Source organism: Schistocerca cancellata, chromosome 3, assembly GCF_023864275.1.
Source record: "Schistocerca cancellata isolate TAMUIC-IGC-003103 chromosome 3, iqSchCanc2.1, whole genome shotgun sequence".
NCBI classification, from domain to species: Eukaryota; Metazoa; Arthropoda; class Insecta; order Orthoptera; family Acrididae; genus Schistocerca; species Schistocerca cancellata.
This window is the reverse complement of record NC_064628.1, coordinates 740299500-740321674: the sequence shown is the minus strand read 5'-3', so window position 1 is coordinate 740321674 and position 22175 is coordinate 740299500. Positions and strand designations below refer to the sequence as shown.

The window sequence follows — 22175 nt, the reverse complement described above, 5'->3', positions numbered from 1 at the left end:
GACATCTTGCAACCTGTCCCTTGACTGGTGCTGCCTTCTGTTGTCAGTTTCTAGTTTCATTGTGAAAGAAACATTAGTAGGCCTAACAGCTGCTGTTGTGAATGGTTGAGCCAATGTGATCGCATTGATGTAATTTTGTGTGTGCACTTGTTAGGTTTTGCAGTTACCTGTAATTCTGCCACAAATACATCACATCTGTTGAGTGAGCAAGACAGTTTGGAAACTCAAGATGAACTTCAACTTCACGTTGCAATTTTTTCTTGGGATGATAATTATATTTCCTGTCATCATTGTTTTAAGACCTACACTCTTATCAAAGAACTGAAGCAAATATAAAAAATAAATCTTGAAGCATGGCTCTTTTTTGGTATATATTACTCTTGAAGCTACGTCAATTAAATATGTGCCAGTAATGCTTTAAAATAGCCAGTTTCCTAGGCCCAATATTCTCCTAAGTGGCTGATCTCCAATGTGTTAATATAGCACAAAATATTATCATTTGGAAATCACTTCAAGAAATGTCTAAATGGATCTAATACAACACATAACCTACCTAAGACATAAACTTCTGCAGGGCAGTCAAGCTCTTCCTGAGCTCTAACCAGAACATGGCCTGTGTCATTAAAGGCATATACAAAACGAAACTGGCAGTCGTCTTCATCGTAATAAGAGCAGAAAACTTCTCCCTTATCCTCATCCGCTGAAAGAGATAAAAAATATTGATGAGCCACAGAAGAAGGATAATAACACTATCATGAGTAATTCTTCACGAAACATTTTTATTCCAAATGTCTATAATGTTAATAACCATACACAAAGTACATGGAGACAGAATGGCTAGCCAGTTCTTACCTATAAATGCCAAAATTCTAAGTATTGCCAATACACACATATAAAAGTACAAAAACTTTTGGAACTGTTACAAAAAATGGGTATATAGGAGAAGTTTAGAAAGGTGGGCCACATCACTGAGACACCTGGTTGGGGGAGTTCCACTTGTTGTGGGGACATGGACATGACAAGGTGAAGATGAAGGGGGGGGGGGGGGGGAGTGTCAGAGAAGAGGTCAAAGATACTACAATTGTAAGCACTTCAGTCTAGAGATGACAGTCAGAGGTAATGATGGAGCAAGAGGAAGTGAAATGAATACTGTAATTAGGAACTAGGAAGAGAGAGAGAGAGAGAGAGAGAGAGAGAGAGAGAGAGAGAGAGAGAGAGAGAGAGAGAGAGGGGGGGGGGACCTAAACGAAAAATAATAGCAAATAAAAAAAATGGGTGTGTGTTAAGTCCAGAAGGGTGGTGGAATGTGAGTATATATTGGAGACCCCATCTGCATTTCCCTAGCCCACAGAAAATAGTATCACATGGGGAGGGGGATGTCCAAGCAGTGGTTTGGGTGTGGCAGGCATGAGCCATACTGTACAGCATGTTCACCAACCACGTATTGTTTGTCTCCAAAGAGGACAGTTCTATTTTGACCATTGATGTACTCAGCCTGTTTAGGTTTTGTTGATGGACTGATGTAAGAGGTAGTGGGTGGATGCACAGGGCAAGTTATAAGGGGGAAATGATTACAATGGCAGGAGTCTTGAGTCTATAAGGCGGAAATGATTACAATGGCAGGAGTCTTGGGTCTGGGGAGGCATATTGTTTTCAACAAGGACATTACAGAGATCAGGAGGGTGACATAAGGTGATAGTGGGTGGTGCATGCACAATATCATGGGATATTATCTCATTACAAGTAACAGCCTTGGCAGAGTAATGTACTGAAGTATTTGAGACCCATGCAAAATTAGGTGGCAAGAGGAGTGCACTTCAAAATTTTTGTTAAAATGGGAAAATTTTTTGTTAAAATGGGAAATTTTTTTGTTAAAATGGGAAAATTTTTTCTTAAAATGGGAACTGTATTTGTCAGAAGAGAATAATGCCCTGGAGATTTATTTCTGAACAATATTTGTGCACTGCAGGAGAGAAACGTCTGTGAATCGTTTACATAGATGTTTAGGTAACTGATGTATGAGCGTGCGTATGAGATTAGATATCTAAGCTGTAGGGAAGGGAGTGTCTGATGTGGAAAGTGTGGCAGCTGTGAAAGTGAAGGTAATGTTGCTTATTGATTGGTTTTATATGAATCGAGATTTGGATGTGAGATTCAACGAAATGAAAGTAAACATCAAGGAAGATGGATCTTGAGGAATACCTATTTTTCAAATATCCATGGCTTTGTCCATGGCACAGTGTTTGCTCATAGCTGTTTCTATTGTAATTGTATTTATTTAGCAGTTTTGTCTTCCACATGAATCTGTCTGAAAAATGCCAAAGGAAAAAACTGGAAATCACTGGAATAGGACAGAACTACTTTAGTTAGACTAGATTCTTCTAGTAACAAACCTTTCACATGACCTCTTATCAGAATCACACCAATGCAAATCATGCTGCATATGATTTGACTGAGTGAGGGGCAGAGATGCATCAGTCACATTCTTGTGTGAACATCCCCTATCCTCAGTGATTTTTCAAGTTATATATTAATACATCTCATGGAATGCTTCATCATGGAGTTCGTCATTCCACTTAAAAAGTGATGTGATCTTCACAGTAGTATGGAGAACATTTGTGCCCAATATAATCCTCTACTTTATAAAGAGGTTGCAAATCAAACTGTTGCCTGCACCCCCTACTGTTATCATATGATCTTTTCCAAGAGTCTACATCACAGGTGGTGTCACTGAACACTGCACTTGACTTAAAAATACTAGTTATACTGTTATAGTCTGAGTAAAACTTTGTGATTTACAGATTGCAGTGACAGGGACCAGTGCTACCATTAAGTAGCCAAACATATTAGATGAAGCTCTGCAGGTACCTACAAAACAAGCACCACAGCAAGCATGTGGTGCTTGAAAATGAGCAACAATCAGCTAGTGGCTGTCACCTGCCGCTCAACTTGCTGAAACATCAATCACAAAGTTATTTTAGTCAGAGTGTTACAACTTCTCAAAAAGTTCAGTACTAGCTGAGACATTCCCCTTTCATGACTAGTACCCAGCAATAAGCCCAGCCATCGTGAGTGGTCGCTTGGCTGTGCGTCTCCCTCTGGCGGCCCCGCTTTACAATAGTAGATGCGGAGTGACTGGTGTGTCGTATGTGCCTGTTGTGCTATGATGGTCAATGTTGTAAACAATGGCAGGAGCTCAACATCTACGTGGTAACCCAGTGTGTTACCACACTCTGCATTGTCAGACTGCTTCTGGACATCTTGGGTTGTCTGGATGATTTTGTCCTCAGACTCCAAAGCACTCTCATGGATCTCTAACTGACTTTGTCAGTATGACTAATCTAGTTTGCTGGTCTTGTTCCAACATTGTACTACTACAAATTGCAGTGCTTTCCGTGCTACTGCCAAATAAGCTGTAAATTTCAAGATAACCTGCTTTTTGCCCGTACTATGTATCGGTAATGACAATCACAGTATCTTCAGAAACAGCCTGCATCATTCTCCTTGTAGATGTATTACAACATCTCAAATGCATTTTGAAAACAGTGCTGACATTCCTCACTCTGGTTGCCATTCTTGGCGATGTACAATTTTGGCACTATTTCCTACAATAACTTTTTCATAAAAAAGAAAAGCAGTGTTAAAACCTCTTTTTTGTTGATTGGTAGTTTTGAAAAACCGGTTTTTACTATCTTCACCTCCCACCTGCACCATTTTCAGCAACAGGCAAGAAGCATATACACTGTGCAATGCTGTGTTACACATATTCAGTTTTGGTCATTTTACTGGTGTGAAATTTGTTGGAAAAGAGTATTCTGAGGATATCTTAACAGAAAATGATTATCTGATGGTGACCTCCTTTCAATTTTAATGCATGCAAATACTCTGCTCCATAAAAATTTTAAATTGTGTTATGGAGAACTGGATTTCTAATTTGCTCCACTCCTGCAGAATAAAATTACTTTTGACTGCCTTAAATAAGGATGAACCTCTTCACCTGGGTCTTTAATGGCTTGATCTCTGTGGAAATTGCATTTTTTTTTTTTTTTTTTTTTTTGGTGGACAATAGCAAGAAATAATGATGATAGGGAACAGACAAAACTTGTAAGTTAAAATATCACTGAATATGTTCAACTAACTTCTAATTCCAATTTAAATACCAGTTCTTTTTTATTTTTAGACACGAAGATAAACAACAGCCTCATTTCAGGTTTCACACTCATAGTGTTTCTCAGCAGAGTATTTTATTGTCGTATTGGCTGAAGAAGCCTGTAATCTTTTCAATTTGGGTTTCCATAATGTAAAATAATTCTGTGAACAATACTAAGGTATAGCATAAAAAGAAAGATTTATGTGATCATCTAAACACAGTCTTTAGTGCAAACCAGATTATCATGAAATAATGATTTTAGTACACGAAATCCGATAAGCTTGAAGTGTTTTCTCACCTTTTCAAATGTGTGTACAAATACAAAAACTTGTTGTATGAAATGACAGACTTGACAGACACAGTGACAATGAAAAGAAGATAACAGAAACTAATGACTGAAGACAGAATGACAAAGCGGAAAAGGAATGAAGTAGAGGGAAGATGGCTCATATGGTTTGCACATATAAAAGAAAGAACAACCGAAGTATGCTAACAGATGTGCCAGAATTTGACTGAATGGTCCAACATATAAGACAAATATCAAAACATTTAAAATGAAAAACTGTACCTTCAACATAATCAACAGAAATTGGTACAAATGTGCAATTTGCACATTCTTCTTCTGTTAGAATTCCTTTATGATACATTTGACATTGCACACAGTCTTTAAACACAGCACAAGGTGGTTTCACACCCTGAAACAAAAATTAAGGAACTATGATATAAAATTATAGTCAGGATAAACAAATCAAAGAAAGTACCTATTGTGAAGCTTTCAGATACTATTATGTTCCATAACACATTAAGAAGACCTGTATCAATATTATAACAACAATCGAAATTTCTGGAAGGAATAATACACTTTCCCTCTTTTTATGTATGTGTCAATGTTATTAACAACGTATAGCAATATGAAGAAATGCAACCAGTTGCAAAAGAACTGAGAAACTTACCGGTCGCCTTTCACAGAATTTTCCTGTGTAACGATTCTCACCACCATCGTCATCACACAAACAAGTTCCACAGTTACATTCGCCATGTCCAGAACATACCTCCCCATTGATGGGTGATATACAAGTCTGGTTGGACACTGGACAGTCACAAGCAACACCTGTCCACTCCGGCTTACATTTACATTTTCCACAATCACAGATACCATGACTGGGGCCAGAGCATATTTCACCATGAGAATATTCACATGTGAAATTGTCACATTCACAATATGTTCCTGATACAACCTGCAAAATTTTAAGAAAGATGATAAATGCTATATTCAGAGGATTATTTGAATTTTAGAATTTATTTTCAGTTAAGAAAAATGTCACAACAAAACCCTGACTAGTACACACAGTGTGGTACTATGAGGTATGAAAGAATACTATTTTATTAGTACAAATTTTAGTATTACAATTCACTTATTAGCCAACTACAGTCTGAAATCTATGAACAGTCCAGGCCAATTAAAAAGGCACTTTCATGAACATCCTGCTGTGAATAGACCTTGCAAATTTACAAGCCTTTCAATGAGAACACTGACACATTCTCTCTCCGGACAGAAGTTTAAAACCAACATACTTTTTAACTCTTTAATTTCCTTTTCTTATCTTTTTTTATGTCCTTTAGTATCTTGGAGGAATGGGAGTTTATGAAGATACACTGTGATAATTCATCTGTAATAGAGCAAGTCTTTGTAATCTGAATAGTTATCATTGTACTGAAACACATTAATACCTAAATATCTTCTGTCAGTTTTGAAATCTAACATCATCACTCATTAAAGCTTTTAGAGAGACATTTGTCATTTCTTCAGTATGAATGGAAACTGATACTGCCAGCTCCGCAGGCAACTAGTATATCAAATATTCAATGGTCATCAACATTAAGAAAAAAATAACTTACTTATATAAAAACAGTAGGAGTACCCTGAACAGAGCAAACTGACTCACTGATAAGTGTTATGAGGAGGGAAAAGAGGAAGCAAGTACAGAAATGGACTATGGGAAAGAATGAATAACACTGGAAACATTCAATTTAATATGCATTATTGAAGCTCTAACAAATAGTTATAAAGAAGTCTCAGATATTACCTACCTCATACGGATTGGGCCGAGAATCACACTCACACACTCCACATATACATGTTCCCCGTCCTGAACAGTCAACAGTTGATGTGTTGTCTGGTCGGCATGTGTTCACACCTTCAAATTCTTTGCCTCCACTCTCACTGCTGCATTCACACTTGCGACCAAAGTGTTGAGCATCACATTTACATATGCCACACATATATGTTCCAGCTCCCGAACATTCAATGGCATTTTCTTTGTAAGTCTAAACAGGAGATGAAAATTCAAATCAAATTCAAAATAGATGCATATTTTCTTCATTATATGAGCAGTCTAGAAAAAATAGTTCTTTTCCTACGTGGAGATTAATTTACTAGTTTTAGAACTGAGATGCCCATTTTTCAACCTTAAACATACACGTCTAAAATCCTATAAACACTTACAGGATGTGACTTGCGTTCACAAGGGCAGTCGCCTAATATTGTTAAATCCACAAGAAGACTTTCATTGACACCAACTGGATAAATCCGGATAAGCTGCTGCCAATCTTTTCGGTTCTTTGGGCACTCTGTCACTTCAATTTCTGCTTCAAACTTAACTTTTGAACCCACTTTCAAACCATCAACCTTATGCGTTTGCTTCATTGCTCCTCCAGATAAGCCACTTGTATAATATGTGATTCTCACTGCACTGCTGGCATTATCTTTCATTTCCACGGATGAAGAAATTTTCTGTAACACAAATCATATGCCTAAATTTAACAATTAATACTGCCATAAATCGGCAAAATTACATATTTTAACAGCAAAAATTATATTGTTTACATAAGTGGTTCATTATTACAACTGATTCAATTATTGGTGATTTAAGAAACTTACATTGTACTGATCTTTTACAAGATCTACAACATTTGAAGAATCTGCAGACAGCTGTCCTGATGATGAGCCTTCAACATATGTCCGCAGCTGGTCATACACAGAAAACTGCTCAGCAGTCACAGCAAATATCACATGAATTGAGTTGTCTCTGACTTTCAAATTCAGCTGTGATATAGACGGATAATCTTGTATAGTTGAGTGAGTATAAAGCCCACTACTGTCCAAGTGACACTCCCCATCATTTGGCTTAACAATGCCACCAAGCTGTAATTGGCCAATTATTGGATAAGTGCTAAGCAACAATAACCAGATGTAAACATTACAACAGCCCAACTGGACATATTATGATGAATACAGATATGAGTACAAGCAGTCACAGTCATACCTTGCCATCACCAGCATAGTGGAATCCAGCATCCGTAGAGAACACAAGGAGTCGTCGGGCCTTCTCTCTCCAGCCTATTTTGTCTCTACAGACAACTGCCTGCATGATAGCATCAAAACCGCCTTCAGGAGCATCCAGATTTCCTGACACTGCTGCATCTCTCACTTTATCCTAAAGGAGGAAAATTGGACATAAAAAATAATTTCAGTACTTTACTTACCTAAAATGCAATACTTACCATATTCCAATATCCAACTTTAAGATTTAAGAATAAAATATTCACTTGAATTTTTCAAGGGCTATATAAAGAAGAATTTGCTATCATATTAATTCTTGAATAACATTTATACAAAGATTCTACTAATTTCTAATCCAGCATGCAAACATCACACAGCTTTTATGTTACAACTACTTCATTTTTAAATGGTTAAAGCAGAATTTTGAAAATTACTAGCTATAATGAAAGAACTGTTTATGTGAACTCTGTATTTATTTTCTCACAAAACAAAAAGGATCTATTACAAGTACTAGAGACAATGCACATTTAGTTCCCACTTCTTGTAAACTAACAGTAATCATAAAATTTGTAACTGAAGATCAGTAGCACTTCCAAACTGTTACAAGCATGAAAACTTCCTTTGTAAAGAGTCAAAGCTTGGATAGTATACAAAGCATACACTTATATTTAAACAGTTCTTTCACAAGCAAGAGCCAATTTTTTTTTTTTTTACAGAAAGCAATGTTACATTTAATGCAGTACTACAAGTTAGTTTTGGCGCATATGTTAATGTGTCAACTTTTAGCAATTAAGGATTTATGAAGTAAGAGCTGCACTGTATTACACATCTGTAGTGTATTTTCTACATGCGTGTCAGTAAGGCTCAGTGAACAAAATATAAATGAACTTCAGAAACATCTTATTTTGCAGGTTGGCCTTATTGTACTGAATGTTGTCATATTTTGGATAACAGCCAAATTCGTTACACCGTGCGTAAGTCTTTATCCAAAAAGATTACTTCTCCATAGTACATACACTTACAATGCTATGTCTTGATAGGAAATTCAGATTGGTTCTTCTCTTGCCCTCCTGCACCCTACATGAATCCCTTCCTTTACTTTGTACTAATGTGATAAACATTGAAAACTAAAATTCAGTGTGTGTTATTTCTTCTTTTATCATCATCATCATCATCATCATCATCATCATTAATGTTTGTTTGTGTGTGTGTGTGTGTGTGTGTGTTAGCAGTACTTGGAATTTTGCCACCTGACGATAATTCTATAATTCTACCTCCTTATAATTTTACAGTTTTCTCAACTGAGTTTAGCTTTTAATATGTAGTACTATATTTATCAATGAAAATAATCAATTTCTGATACTATATTATAGCTATTTAGATAAAAAATTTACTCATCAAGTGGCAGCAGGAGAAAACACAAATAAAAGTTAAAGACATGTGCAATCTTAGAACATATTCTGGGCTCAGAAATAATGAGATATCTTGAGCAGAATGAGCGTCTCAATGCCTACCAGCATGGTCTTTGAAAACACTGATCATGTGAAACGCAACTCGCACTTTTCTCACATGACATACTAAAAGCTTTGGATCAAGACAACCAAGTTCACAAAACGAAAAAACATAATATCCTATGAACATAACCTCAATAAGTCACTGTTGGAATCGGCCACGTCATACAAATACCCGGGTGTAACACTTTGTAGAGGTATGAAATGGAATGATCATATAGATTCAGTTGTGAGTAAAGAAGGTGGCAGACTTTGGTTTATTAGTAGAATACTGAGGAAGTGCAATCAGTCTACTAAAGAGATTGCTTACAAATCACTCATGTGACCCATCTTAGAATACTGCTCAAGTGTGTGGGACCCATAGCACATAGAACTAACAAGGGATACTGAAAGTATACAGAGAAGGGCAGCATGAATGGTCTATGTAATCCAAGGGAGAGTGTCACAGAGATACTGAAATGGCAGACTCCTGAAGAAAGATGCAAGTTATCCCAAGAAAGTATATTAACAAATTCATGGATGTCCATCCTATTGCATGGACGAGGGGCTTTAGCTGATGATATATATGACAAAAAGTACCACCACAGCTGTCTCTTGAGAAGGTCTTTATTGTCTCACATGACTACTTTTGGCGGCACACTACCGCCTTCTTCAGGCCCCACCACAGCCAAAAGAATATAGGAATTCCTTGGCACATTTATTGTGGAGTCCTTGTTACTAGTACACATGGGTTAGCTTTCCTCAGGAGTCTCTGATCAAAACCATGTTGTCTCCAATGCTGGAGAGTCTGCTCGACATTGTGTTGTATCCAATGCTTTAAATTATTACCCTTTGGATATACTACAACCCCATATGTATCGCTCACACTGGAATAGTGAGGATAAGATTAGAATAATTATTGCACTCACAAAAGCATTCAAACAGCTATTCTTCCTGCGCTCCATACATCAATGGAACAGGAAGACACCCTAATAACTGGCACAACAGGATGTACCCTCTGCCATGCACCTCGTGGTGGTTTGTAGAGTATAGATGTAGATGTAGAAGCTTTTGGAGCCAGTGACTTCTTCTTCTGGCAGAAGAGTTGAAGGGGAAGGAAGAGGGATGATGGAAAAGGACTGGCAAGGTTAAGGAAATGGGGAAAGTTATGTAAAAGTGCCCAGAACACCACGTCAGAGGAGACTTACCAGAAGCAATGAGAACGACAGACTGATTGTTGGGCACTGCACCGAATGAGATTTAAGACAAATGGTTCAAATGGCTCTAAGCACTATGGGACTTAACATCTGAGGTCATCAGTCCCTTAGACTTAGAAATGCTTAAACCTTACTTACCAAAGGACATCACACACATCCATGCCCGATGCAGTATTTGAACCTGCGACCGTAGCAGTAGTGCGGTTCCGGACTGAAGCGCCTAGAACAGCTCGGCCAAGCGGCTGATGAGATTTAAGAACATGAGATCTTAAAGGTGGAAGATAGGATAATAAGCAAGACAGAGATTACTGACAAAACAAACTTTTGCATGATATTTTTTCAGTAACCTCTGTCTTGCTTGATACCCTATCTCCCACCTTTAAACTCTTAGGTTTTCAAATCTCATCTGATGCAGTCCCCAATGAGCAGGTTTTCCTTCTCATCATGTCCGGCAAGTCTCCCTTGACCCATGGCTCTGGATGACTTTCACAAAACTCTCCCCATTTTTAAAACCACCTCAGTCCTGTTCCTTCATCCCTCTTCCCTCCCCTACAACCCTTCTGCCAGAAGAAGAAGCCACTGGCTCCAAAATCTTGGCAATGTTCTTAACTTTTATATGTGTCTTCTCCTGCCATCACTTGGTGAGCAGATTTTTTAATCTATCAAATTATATTGTAGTGCTGTATTTGTATGACTGAAAACCCCTCGCATTCATAACAGATGTAATTCACAATTTCTGTCACTCTTTACATAGTGATGTTCACTAATCAATATATGTGGCACACTGCAATTATGTCTTCTCTCTAATCTCATTAAAATTATTCCCAAGACAATTTATTTAACACTTTAAATCTCAATTTTTAAAAAAAAGTGTGTTTGGAAAATATATAGCATCAATTTTTTAAAAAATAAAATTTACAGTGAAATATACATTGTCATCTATTACATGTAAACATATAATAAACTGTCATTTTGTAACAGGAAGTTTACAGTAAACGTAGTTCAGATTACTTATCAACACAGAGCCATATCAAAAGCCCTGACAAAAAAGGTCTTCAAGGTAACTATAAGCCAGGAAAACACAGGCCATAGCTGTGGACCATCAAAATTACTCTGTGAAATACTATCAGGTTCATGTAATTGTATTCTTTGGACCATATAAATGAAATACACTACCTTTTATGTGGCAGTGATGTGGTGCCTGTGGTCTAAGTACAGCATGTTCATTACAAAATTTTGTATTAATCGCATGACGGGTTATTAAAAAATATTGTAGATGTGCTAAAGTGTTTTATATGGCATGAAGAATCAAATTATGTGAACCTGACAGTATTTCATGGAGTGGTCGACAGCTACGGTCTATATTTGTCTTGCACTGTTACCTTAATGACGTTCTCTTTCTAGACTTTTGATACGGCTCTGTGTTGATGTATAATCTGAAATAAGTTTATTGTAAACGTATTGTCAGAAAATGACAGTTTATTATAGGTTTATATGTAATGGATGACAATATATATTTAACTGAAAATCCTATTTTTTTAAAAATTGACACTATATGTTTTGTAACTTTCAGATCCGAAGATGACAGCATAGATCTGTCGAAACCAATCATAATAATAAAAAGAACTGCAAGCGATCTTGGCTAACTTAATTCTTCAAGAATACTATAACTTTCAGATCACCTCGAAATTGACACAATGTCAAACATAAATAAAAATTACAAACATTTGCGTCCTCCAAGAACATTGCTTCAAAAGAAAGTTTTGTATTCTGAAAAATATCCTGTCTCATTTGTCATCAATATTGTGTAACAGATGAATAGAACTTTGCAATGTTAGCATAATATGAAAACAAACAAACCCCATCCAATAAATGACATGTAAACTTCACCTTTACACATAACATAAACTGACTTTCATTCCCAGTTAATATCATGGTCTGCCTCTACTTAACTAAATGTTTCAAAGCAGAAAAAAAATTGGTTAGCTGTTTTTAATGGGCAATCTAATTAGTATACAATCAGCATGCTGTCTGAGGCACATTCTCAGAAAAATAAAATTAAATCTGACACATACGACATATGTTATGAACAAAAACTATTTTAAAGATAGAATGACCAGAAAAAACAATACAAAACTGGGAAATCTTGGATTCAATAAAAATGAAATGACTAAAGATGATCGTTACCTGTATGGGGGACGCATTAAGTGGTGGATAGTCCCATATGTACCTATCCTGTATGTACCTAAAAAGAAAGATGATGAGACTTACCAAACAAAAGCGCTGGCAGGTCGATAGACACACAAACACAAACATACACACAAAAAATTCTAGCTTTCGCAACCAACGGTTGCCTCGTCAGGAAAGAGGGAAGGAGAGGGAAAGACAAAAGGATATGGGTTTTAAGGGAGAGGGTAAGGAGTCATTCCAATCCCGGGAGCGGAAAGACTTACCTTAGGGGGAAAAAAGGACAGGTGTACACTCGCGCACACACACACACATATCCATCCGCATATACACAGACACAAGCAGACATTTGTAAAGGCAAAGAGTTTGGGCAGAGATGTCAGTCGGGACGGAAGTACAGAGGCAAAGATGATGTTGAAAGACAGGTGAGGTATGAGCGGCGGCAGATTGAAATTAGAAATTAGCGGAGATTGAGGCCTCGCGGATAGCGAGAAGAGAGGATATGCTGAAGGGCAAGTTCCCATCTCCGGAGTTCTGACAGGTTGGTGTTAGTGGGAAGTATCCAGATAACCCGGACGGTGTAACACTGTGCCAAGATGTGCTGGCCGTGCACCAAGGCATGTTTAGCCACAGGGTGATCCTCATTACCAACAAACACTGTCTGCCTGTGTCCATTCATGCGAATGGACAGTTTGTTGCTGGTCATTCCCACATAGAACGCTTCACAGTGTAGGCAGGTCAGTTGGTAAAAGCACCCACGTGATTTACCAACTGACCTGCCTACACTGTGAAGCGTTCTATGTGGGAATGACCAGCAACAAACTGTCCATTCGCATGAATGGACACAGGCAGACAGTGTTTGTTGGTAATGAGGATCACCCTGTGGCTAAACATGCCTTGGTGCACGGCCAGCACATCTTGGCACAGTGTTACACCGTCCGGGTTATCTGGATACTTCCCACTAACACCAACCTGTCAGAACTCCGGAGATGGGAACTTGCCCTTCAGCATATCCTCTCTTCTCGCTATCCGCGAGGCCTCAATCTCCGCTAATTTCTAATTTCAATCTGCCGCCGCTCATACCTCACCTGTCTTTCAACATCATCTTTGCCTCTGTACTTCCGTCCCGACTGACATCTCTGCCCAAACTCTTTGCCTTTACAAATGTCTGCTTGTGTCTGTGTATATGCGGATGGATATGTGTGTGTGTGTGTGTGTGTGCGCGAGTGTACACCTGTCCTTTTTTCCCCCTAAGGTAAGTCTTTCCGCTCCCGGAATTGGAATGACTCCTTACCCTCTCCCTTAAAACCCATATCCTTTTGTCTTTCCCTCTCCTTCCCTCTTTCCTGACGAGGCAACCGTTGGTTGCGAAAGCTAGAATTTTTTGTGTGTATGTTTGTGTTTGTGTGTCTATCGACCTGCCAGCGCTTTTGTTTGGTAAGTCTCATCATCTTTCTTTTTAAATATATTTTTCCCACGTGGAGTGTTTCCCTCTATTATATCCTGTATGTACCTGTTTACTTCTGATAATTTCAGAAAAAACTTGGTAATGAAATAGCATAATTTGAAACTGGTAACAGTCTGAAGTACTTTAACTTGAGCTAATGAAAGATAGACACAAACAAATCAATCTGAAATAAGGACCTAATTACACCGGTTTCTTTAAATTTTGTGTAAAGTGTCTGGAAACAATTAAGATTTGTGCAAAATGTATCACAGTCTCAACTTATACAACACTAACAACACTATGTACACTATATGATCAAAAATATCCGACACCCTCAAAAACATATGTTTTTCATATTACGTGCATTGTGCAGAACTCACGGACTTCAAACGTTGTCAGGTGATTTGGTGTCACTTGTGTTATCTGTCTGTATGCGAGACTTCCGCACTCCTGAACATCCCTAGGTTTTTGATGTGATAGTGAAGTGGAAACTTGAAGGGACATGTACAGTGCAAAAGCATACACGCCGACCTCGTCTGTTGACTGAAGACCGCCAACAGTTGGAGAGGGTCGTAATGTGAAATAGGCGGACATTTATACAGACCATCACACAGGAATTCCAAACTGCATCAGGATCCACTGCAAGTACTACGACGGTTAGGTGGGAGGTGAGAAAAGTTGGATTTCATGGTCGAGTGGCTGCTCATACGCCACACATCAAGCCAGTAAATGTCAAATGACAGTTTGCTTGGTGTAATGAGTGTAAACATGAGACAACTGAACAGTGGAAAAACATTGTGTGGGCATGGCGAATGCCCAGTGAACATCATCTGCCAGTGTATGTAGTGCCAACAGTAAAATTCGGAGGTGGTGGTGTTAAGGTGTGGTCGTGTTTTTCATGGAGGGGGCTTGCACCCCTTGTTGTTTTGCATGGTGCTATCACAGCACAGGCCTACACTGATCTTTTAAGCACCTTCTTGCTTCCCACTGTTGAAGAGCAATTCGGGGATGGGGACTGCATCTTTCAACACGATCGAGCACCTGTTCATAATGCACGGACTATGGTGGAGTGGTTACACGACAATAACATTCCTGTAATTGTCTGGCCTGCACAGTGTCCTGACCTGAATCCTATAGAACACCTTTGGGATGTTTTGGAATGCCGACTTTGTGCCAGGCCTCACCGACTGACATTGATACCTGTCCTCAGCACAGCACTCTGTGAAGAACAGGTTTCTATTCCCCAAGAAACCTTCCAGCACCTGACTGAATGTATGCCTGTGAGAGTGGAAGCTGTCATCAAGACTAAGGGTGGGCCAACACCATATTTACTTCCAGCATTACTGATCGAGGGCGTCACGAGCTTGTCAAGTCGTTTTCAGCCAGGTGACTGGATACTTTCGATCATGTAGTGTATATGGAATTAAACATCACCAGAGTAAAATTGAAGTGCGATTCAAGTCTCTTAAATCCAACTGAATCATACTTCTCAACCAATATACACCTCAAATTGTGTTTTATACAATGCAGCAACCATGAAACAGACATAAGAAATCACATTCCATTTACAGAATGTTCAAAAAGTTGTGCAACCTTATGGAAGAATGCTTCTTTTTTGTTGCAGGTATGGTCCTTGTTTAACTGAGGAAGAAATGAGGTACGTATTACAGTGGAAGGTATTCACTGTCACCCAGCACATTAGATATGTGAGTTACGCTAAGACACAGAATTCTTTGACAGAAAACACTAAACGACAGGTTCGGTAAGACAGAAAATGTCGGAGATTCAGCCAAAACTGATCGATGAAAAGTGCTAATACTTGCAATGTCTCCTCATTTATCTCTTACTTTTTTCTTTTGGGTATATCATAAGGATGCTTCACACAAAATTCATTCTGACCTTATTCCCGTACTACAGAAAGAAACTGAATGATGTATTGCTGCAATTCCTCAACAAAGGTTACAACAGGTTTTTCTGAGGATTCAACATTGTAAGTCACTCATGCATCACAGAGCCCAGGTTTAATAACTTTTGGAGCTTAGTAGAATTCTCATAAGGCTGTGTTATTTTCTGAACAGCCTGTGGAATATGGGTTCTTAAGCGGAAAAATACAGCCATTACCAGGTGAAGATAAACTTTCTTCAGACAGCTTAGAAATACAGAAATTGTCTATCTGTAAGTACTGCAGAAAGGAGGAAGATTTTAGTCTAATATCCCATCAACCTGTAGAACTCTCATCAAGTTCGTCACGAGTTTTACGAAAAGAATGACACTAAGCTCTTGCTATAATGAATTTTTTAGTCTCTTACCAACAAATGATGTCTATGTATTTTTGCACTCCAATAAATCCACAACATTAGAATATGTTAGTACTTTTTTTTCAGAACTAATCTCAATCGATAAGTACATGCGCTCAGGAAAAACTGATTTTTAACATTTCATAACATGTTAGGAAACATTTTGTGTTACTTGCTTTTCTTAGAAACTATAAAGTAAGAAAGTTAAATTTCTAGATCCGTTACAAGCAATTAGTGACCAATTAAGGGCACAATACAGCATAATTCAGGTGAATGGAATTGGAAAAAGCCCTAATTAATGGTACTATGGGGTGTACTCTTTGCCATGCAGTTGGCACTGGCTTGCAGAGTAGGGAAGTAAAAACAGATAGAAGTGCAGATTTGTACAAAGAAATCTTAATAATTTTACAACAGATTATACATCACAGAAACACCATTTCATTCACCTTCCATTTTAAAAAATTGCTAACTGTCTTTCACTTTAACAATAATATAATATAGAGATTATACTGAAGATCTAAGAAGACTTTCCTCATTCTGAGAATTATGCCCAAGACAGCATGCAATTGTTTGTCTGCCATGTTAAAATGTTAAATGTCATTTTACATCTCCATACACAGTTTTCACTTACTGCAAATGTGTTTGCATCTGGGCTAAGAGGCATGACATTCTTGAATCCATATGGAGCTTTACAGCCTGAACAGGGCTCCAGAAGGCTAAATAGAGAATTTAATAACTCCAGTCAAATTTTCTATGTGTGAGTAAACTTTTCAGACTTAAAAATATTAAAAACCTGGCAGGTATGTAATATTAATTCATAGAGGCAGGTATTGTGAAACAGCACAGTCCTTGGTAAAAGTCAGCAACATACACAACAACAACACAGAACAATAATTTGGTAGACACAGTGCACAGCCCAGTTAAATATCGTGAGACAAGCAGTAACAGACTGAAAAAAATACATTAACATTTGCACCAGAACAAAGACACCTTGCAAATTAAAGGTTTTTTTCTTCAATTTAAAACTGTTAGCTTCACTTACAGAAAATGTGTCTACATCCTCACTTAGTGACATACGGTTTACGAAGCCATATGGTGCTTCACATCCAGTACACGGTTCCTTTAATCTGAGTAAAAGATGAACACAGGAAAAGATACTCGTTACTTCAACAAGAAAAAATGATAACATCTAACTGATCACAAAAATTACAAATAACAACTTATAACACATCCCAGCTGTTTCACAACAGTCACACAAAAAGAGAATGTTGCACACAGAAAAGGGTAAAAAGATAAACAACAGTGACATTATTCTACTAAAAAACAATCATGTGATAAAAATGTTATGCATGTAAGTAGCTAAATAAACATTCTTTCAATATTTGCTTCAATTTTTGACAATAGCATATCCTGTTATGGAAGATTACATTCTGCTAATATCACTCATACCTTTATTCCATTGGCCAATACAGGCATCTTTCACTCTTCCATAACCTGACACTTGCACATTTTGTTTTCGATCTCAAGCTATCTTATTCAGTTTGACAAAATTTTTAAAGGCACCATATTGGAAAGTCTCATGTCTCAATAGCATTGCTTAAATCTAAAACTACTAGCAGTTCATATTTTGTAATCTACAAATTATTCCAGTATTATGAAAAGGATAGACTGCTAATCACCATATAGTGGAGATGTTGAGGTGCAGACAGGCAGAACAAAAAGACTGGGAAGCAAATGAGCTTTCAACCAAAAGGCCTTCTTTTAAAGTAGACAACACACACACACACACACACACACACACGAAAGCACAACTCACATACACATGACCACCATCTCTGGCTACTGAGGCTGGACAGCAAGCAACTGTACATGATGGGAGAAGCAATCTGGATGGTTGGGGTAATGAGAAGGCTGGGGCAGGGTAACAGGCTGGGTTTGAGGAATGGTAAAGTGCTGCTCGTGGTAGGATACAAGGACACAGTGGGGACAGAGTAAGGCAGCTAGGTGCAGTTGGGAGGTTAGATGCGAGGTAGTAGGAGGGGGTGGGGTGGGGGGAGAGGGAGTGGAAACAAAGAGAAGAAAAAAGCCTGTGAGAGTGTTGGTGGAATAGAGGGCTGTGTAGTGCTGGAGTGGGAGCAGGGAAGGGGACAGGTGGATAAAGAACAGGGACTAATGAAAGCTCATGCCATGGGGGTTACAAGAACATAGGATATATTGCAGGGGGAGTTCCCACTAGTGCTAGACAGGAAAGCTGGTGTTGGTCAGAAGGCTCCAAATGGTACAGGCTTTGAAGCATTTATAGAAGTAAATAATGTGTTGGTCAGTGTGCTCAGCAATTAGGTAGTCCAGCTGTCTCTTGGCCATAGATCGTTGGTGGCCATTTATGCCTATTACCCACATCCTACCCTCCTGTATAAAAGACACTAACCATATCCGCCACTGACTCTACACAGTTTCTGTTTCTTTATCATACAGTGCCCTGCTCGTCACTATTGATACCACTTCCCTTTATACTAACCTCCCTCATGCCCAAGGCCCAGTGCTACTGAACACTAGCTTTCCCAATACCTGGCAGGTTCCAATCCTACAATCTCCTTCCTGGTCATCATGACAAAATAAATCTTCGCCCACATTTACCTCACCTTTGAAGGTAACACTCACAAACAAATTCGTCATACCTTAATGGGCACCCACATGGCACCATCCTATTCAAACCTGTTCATGCGCCATAGAGAGGAATCCTTCCTAACCACCCAGTATCGTAAACCCCTCAACTGTTTCATATTTATTGATGACATCTTTGTGATTTGGATTGAGGGTGAGGATGCCCTATCCACATTCCCGCAGAACCTCAACACCTTCTCCCCCATTGCTTCACCTAGTCCTCCTCAATGCTAAAAGCCACCTTCCTTGACATTGACCTCCACCTTAAAGATGGCTACATCAGTACCTCTGTTCACATGAAACATACCAACAACCAGCAATACTATCACTTCGACAGCTGCCACCCATCCCATACCAACAAGTCCCTTCCACACAGCCTAGCCACCTGTGGCCATTGTATCTGTATTGGGGAGCAGTCCCCCTTCATATATACCAAGTGTCTCAATGAGGCCTTCACAGACCTTGTAGAGAAACATATCCCCTGTGCCTTATCTCTCCAGTCACCCACCACCTCCCAAAGTTGCACTGTCCGGCCACAAAAGAGCATTTCCTTGTGAACTCACTACCACCCAGGAGTGGAGCAACTTGATCCATCAGGGTTTTGACTACCTCTGCCATTGTGCTCTGAACTGAAGAATATTCTACCCACTATCCTTCCACCAGTTGTATTCCGTCACCTACAGAACCTGCATAGTAGCCTTGTCCATTCCTTTTCCACCCCCAGTGAATTGTGGCTCATATTCCTGTAATAGACCTAGATATAATATCTGTCCCCTACATCCTTCCATCACTGACTACTTCAGTTCGGTCACAAGCATCACCTATACCATCAAAGTCAGGGATACCTGTGTAAACAATCATGTGGCCTTCACACTAAGCTGCAACCAATGAGCTGCATTCTACATGGACATGACAATCAACAAGTTGTCAGTCCACATGACAAACTGTGGCCAAGAGACAGCTGAATCACTGAGTTACTGAGCACAGTGCTCAACACAATGTTTTTCACTTCAATTATTGCTTTACAGCCTGTGCCATCTGGAATCTTCCCACCAACACCAGCTTTTCTGAACTGTGCAGGTGGGAACTCTTCCTACAATATATCCTATGTTCACATAACTCCCTGTGCCCAACCTTTGTTAGTCACTGTCCTTCACCCACCAGCCCCTTCCTTCCTCCCATTCCAGCACTACACAGCCTTCTATTACACCAACACACTCACATTCTTTTCACTTCTCTCCTCTTCTGCCTCCCCCCCCCCCCCCCACCTACCCTGTCCTTGCTGCATCCTTGTATGCTCCAACAAGCAGCACTTTACCGACTTCCAATCCTACCCTTCTATCCCACCCCATCGCTGCCCCATCTGCCTCCTTATCCCTACAATCCAGATTGCTTCTCCTGTCATGCATAGTTGCTCATTGTCTGGCCTCAGTGGCCAGAGACAGTGGTCATATGTGTGAGTTGTGCTTGCGTAAATGTGTATGTGTGTGTGTGTGTGTGTGTGTGTGTGTGTGTGTGTGTGTGTGTGTGTGTTGTCAACATTAGAAGAAGAGCTTCTGGCTGAAAGCTCACTTGTTTAGCAGTCTTTTTGTTGCACCTGTCTGCAACTCACCATCTCCACTATATGGTAAGTATCAATGTATCATTTTTGTAATACCATCATTATTCCACCCTATAAATTTCAATATTTAGTATGCAACTGAACTTGCACAATAATATGTAATTTTCTTTGCCAATAGAATTATTTTGTAAATTGCTTACTTTAACTCTACTGCATGCCTGTTACATGAATATTTAAACAACACACTATTGCAGGTCAACTTCTAGTGATCCTGTCGCAATGTTATGTTAAGCACCTATACATCTTGGGTTAGCTGCAATGAAAATTTATACTTGCAAAACCATTTCAACTTCCTCCTGTTTGACAAGAAAGATGTTATCTGTCCGACAAATAAAATTAAGCTGATTTGCTGGGATACTTGGAATGGAGCTACAAAATCAATTAACAGCATCATGTAATTATTACATGAATTGTAAGGAAGTATGAATTACTTTTAAAGAAAGGAAAAAACATTACCATGTGCTCTTCCCAACTCTCTTCCATAAAGTCTAACCACACACATCAAAAAAAGTTTTGCATCATCCAGGTTCCCAGAATTCCTGAAGATAGATTTTGACTAGATATTGTATCACAGACAAACTCCTTTTAACTGTTCAGAGATGTCACTAAACCTGTCCAAAGATGTAAACAACCATGCATTAGCAGCACCTATTAGACAGAGGGGGTTCGACAGCTGAGCAGTCCCAGTCATTCAATCAGGAAGGAGGTACAGGGCTCTTGTTGTCTGTAGTTCAACCAGGCCTAAACGGTCAATACTACGGTTCGATCGTGTCTGCATTGTTACTTTGTGCCAGGAAGGGCTCTCAACAAGCGAAGTGTCTAAGTGTAACGGAGTGAACCAAAATGATGTTTTTCAGACATGGAGGAGATTGCAGAGAGACAGGAACTGTCAATGACATGCCTTGCTCAGGCCACCCAAGGGCTACTACTGCAGTGGATGACCGGAACCCTCACAGCAATACCACTATGTTGAATAATACTATTCATGCAGCCACAGGATATCATTTACAACTAAAACAGTGTGCAATAGGCTGCATGATGCGCAACTTCACTCCTGATGTCCATGGCGAGGTCCATCTTTGTAACCACAATACCATGCAGCACAGTACAGATTGGCCCAACAACATGCTGAATGGCCTGCTGAGGATTGGCATCACATTCACCGATGAGTGTCACATATGCCCTCAATTAGACAATCGTCAGAGACACATTTGGAGGCAACCCAGTCAGGCTGAACGCCTTAGACACACTGTCCAGTGAATGCAGCAAGGTAGGTTCCCTGCTGTTTTGGGGTGGCATTATGTGGGACTGATGTACACCACTGGTGGTCGTGGAAGGCGCTGTAATGGCTGTCCGATACGTGAATGCCATCCTCCGACCAATAGTGCAACCATATCAGCAGCATATTGGGCGGCATTCGTCTTCATGGACAACAATTCGTGCCCCCATCATGCACATCTTATGAATGAATTTCTTCAGGATAATGACATCGCCTGACTAGAGTGGCCAGCATGTTCTCCAGACATGAACCCTATAGAACATGCCTGGGATTGATTGCAAAGGGCCGTTTATGGACGATGTGACCTACCAACCACTCTGACGGATCTACGTTGAATTGCCATTGAGGAGTGGGACAATCTGGACCAACAGTGCCTTGATGTATTTGTGGATAGGATGCCACAACGAATACAGGCATACATCAATGCAAGAGGACATGCTATTGGGTATTACAGGTACCTGTGTGTACAGCAATCTGGAC

At 39.3% G+C, this 22175-nt stretch overlaps 1 protein-coding gene across 2 annotated transcripts in view; it reads right to left on the bottom strand.

The window, feature by feature from the left end:
• The window catches only part of LOC126175743 (integrin beta-PS), a 130744-nt gene that overhangs the window by 5072 nt on the left and 103497 nt on the right, over nt 1-22175 (bottom strand). Inside the window, exons 5-12 of one of the 2 annotated variants that reach the window (XM_049922698.1) lie at nt 17174-17258; nt 7477-7647; nt 7092-7355; nt 6657-6944; nt 6242-6478; nt 5104-5388; nt 4719-4845; nt 554-700 (exon numbers count right to left, since the gene is read on the bottom strand). In XM_049922698.1, the coding sequence (XP_049778655.1) occupies nt 554-700; nt 4719-4845; nt 5104-5388; nt 6242-6478; nt 6657-6944; nt 7092-7355; nt 7477-7647; nt 17174-17258 (1604 nt within the window). Of the gene's footprint in view, nt 1-553; nt 701-4718; nt 4846-5103; nt 5389-6241; nt 6479-6656; nt 6945-7091; nt 7356-7476; nt 7648-16762; nt 16848-17173; nt 17259-22175 lie in introns of both variants that reach the window. The other variant, XM_049922697.1, reaches the window with a different exon arrangement.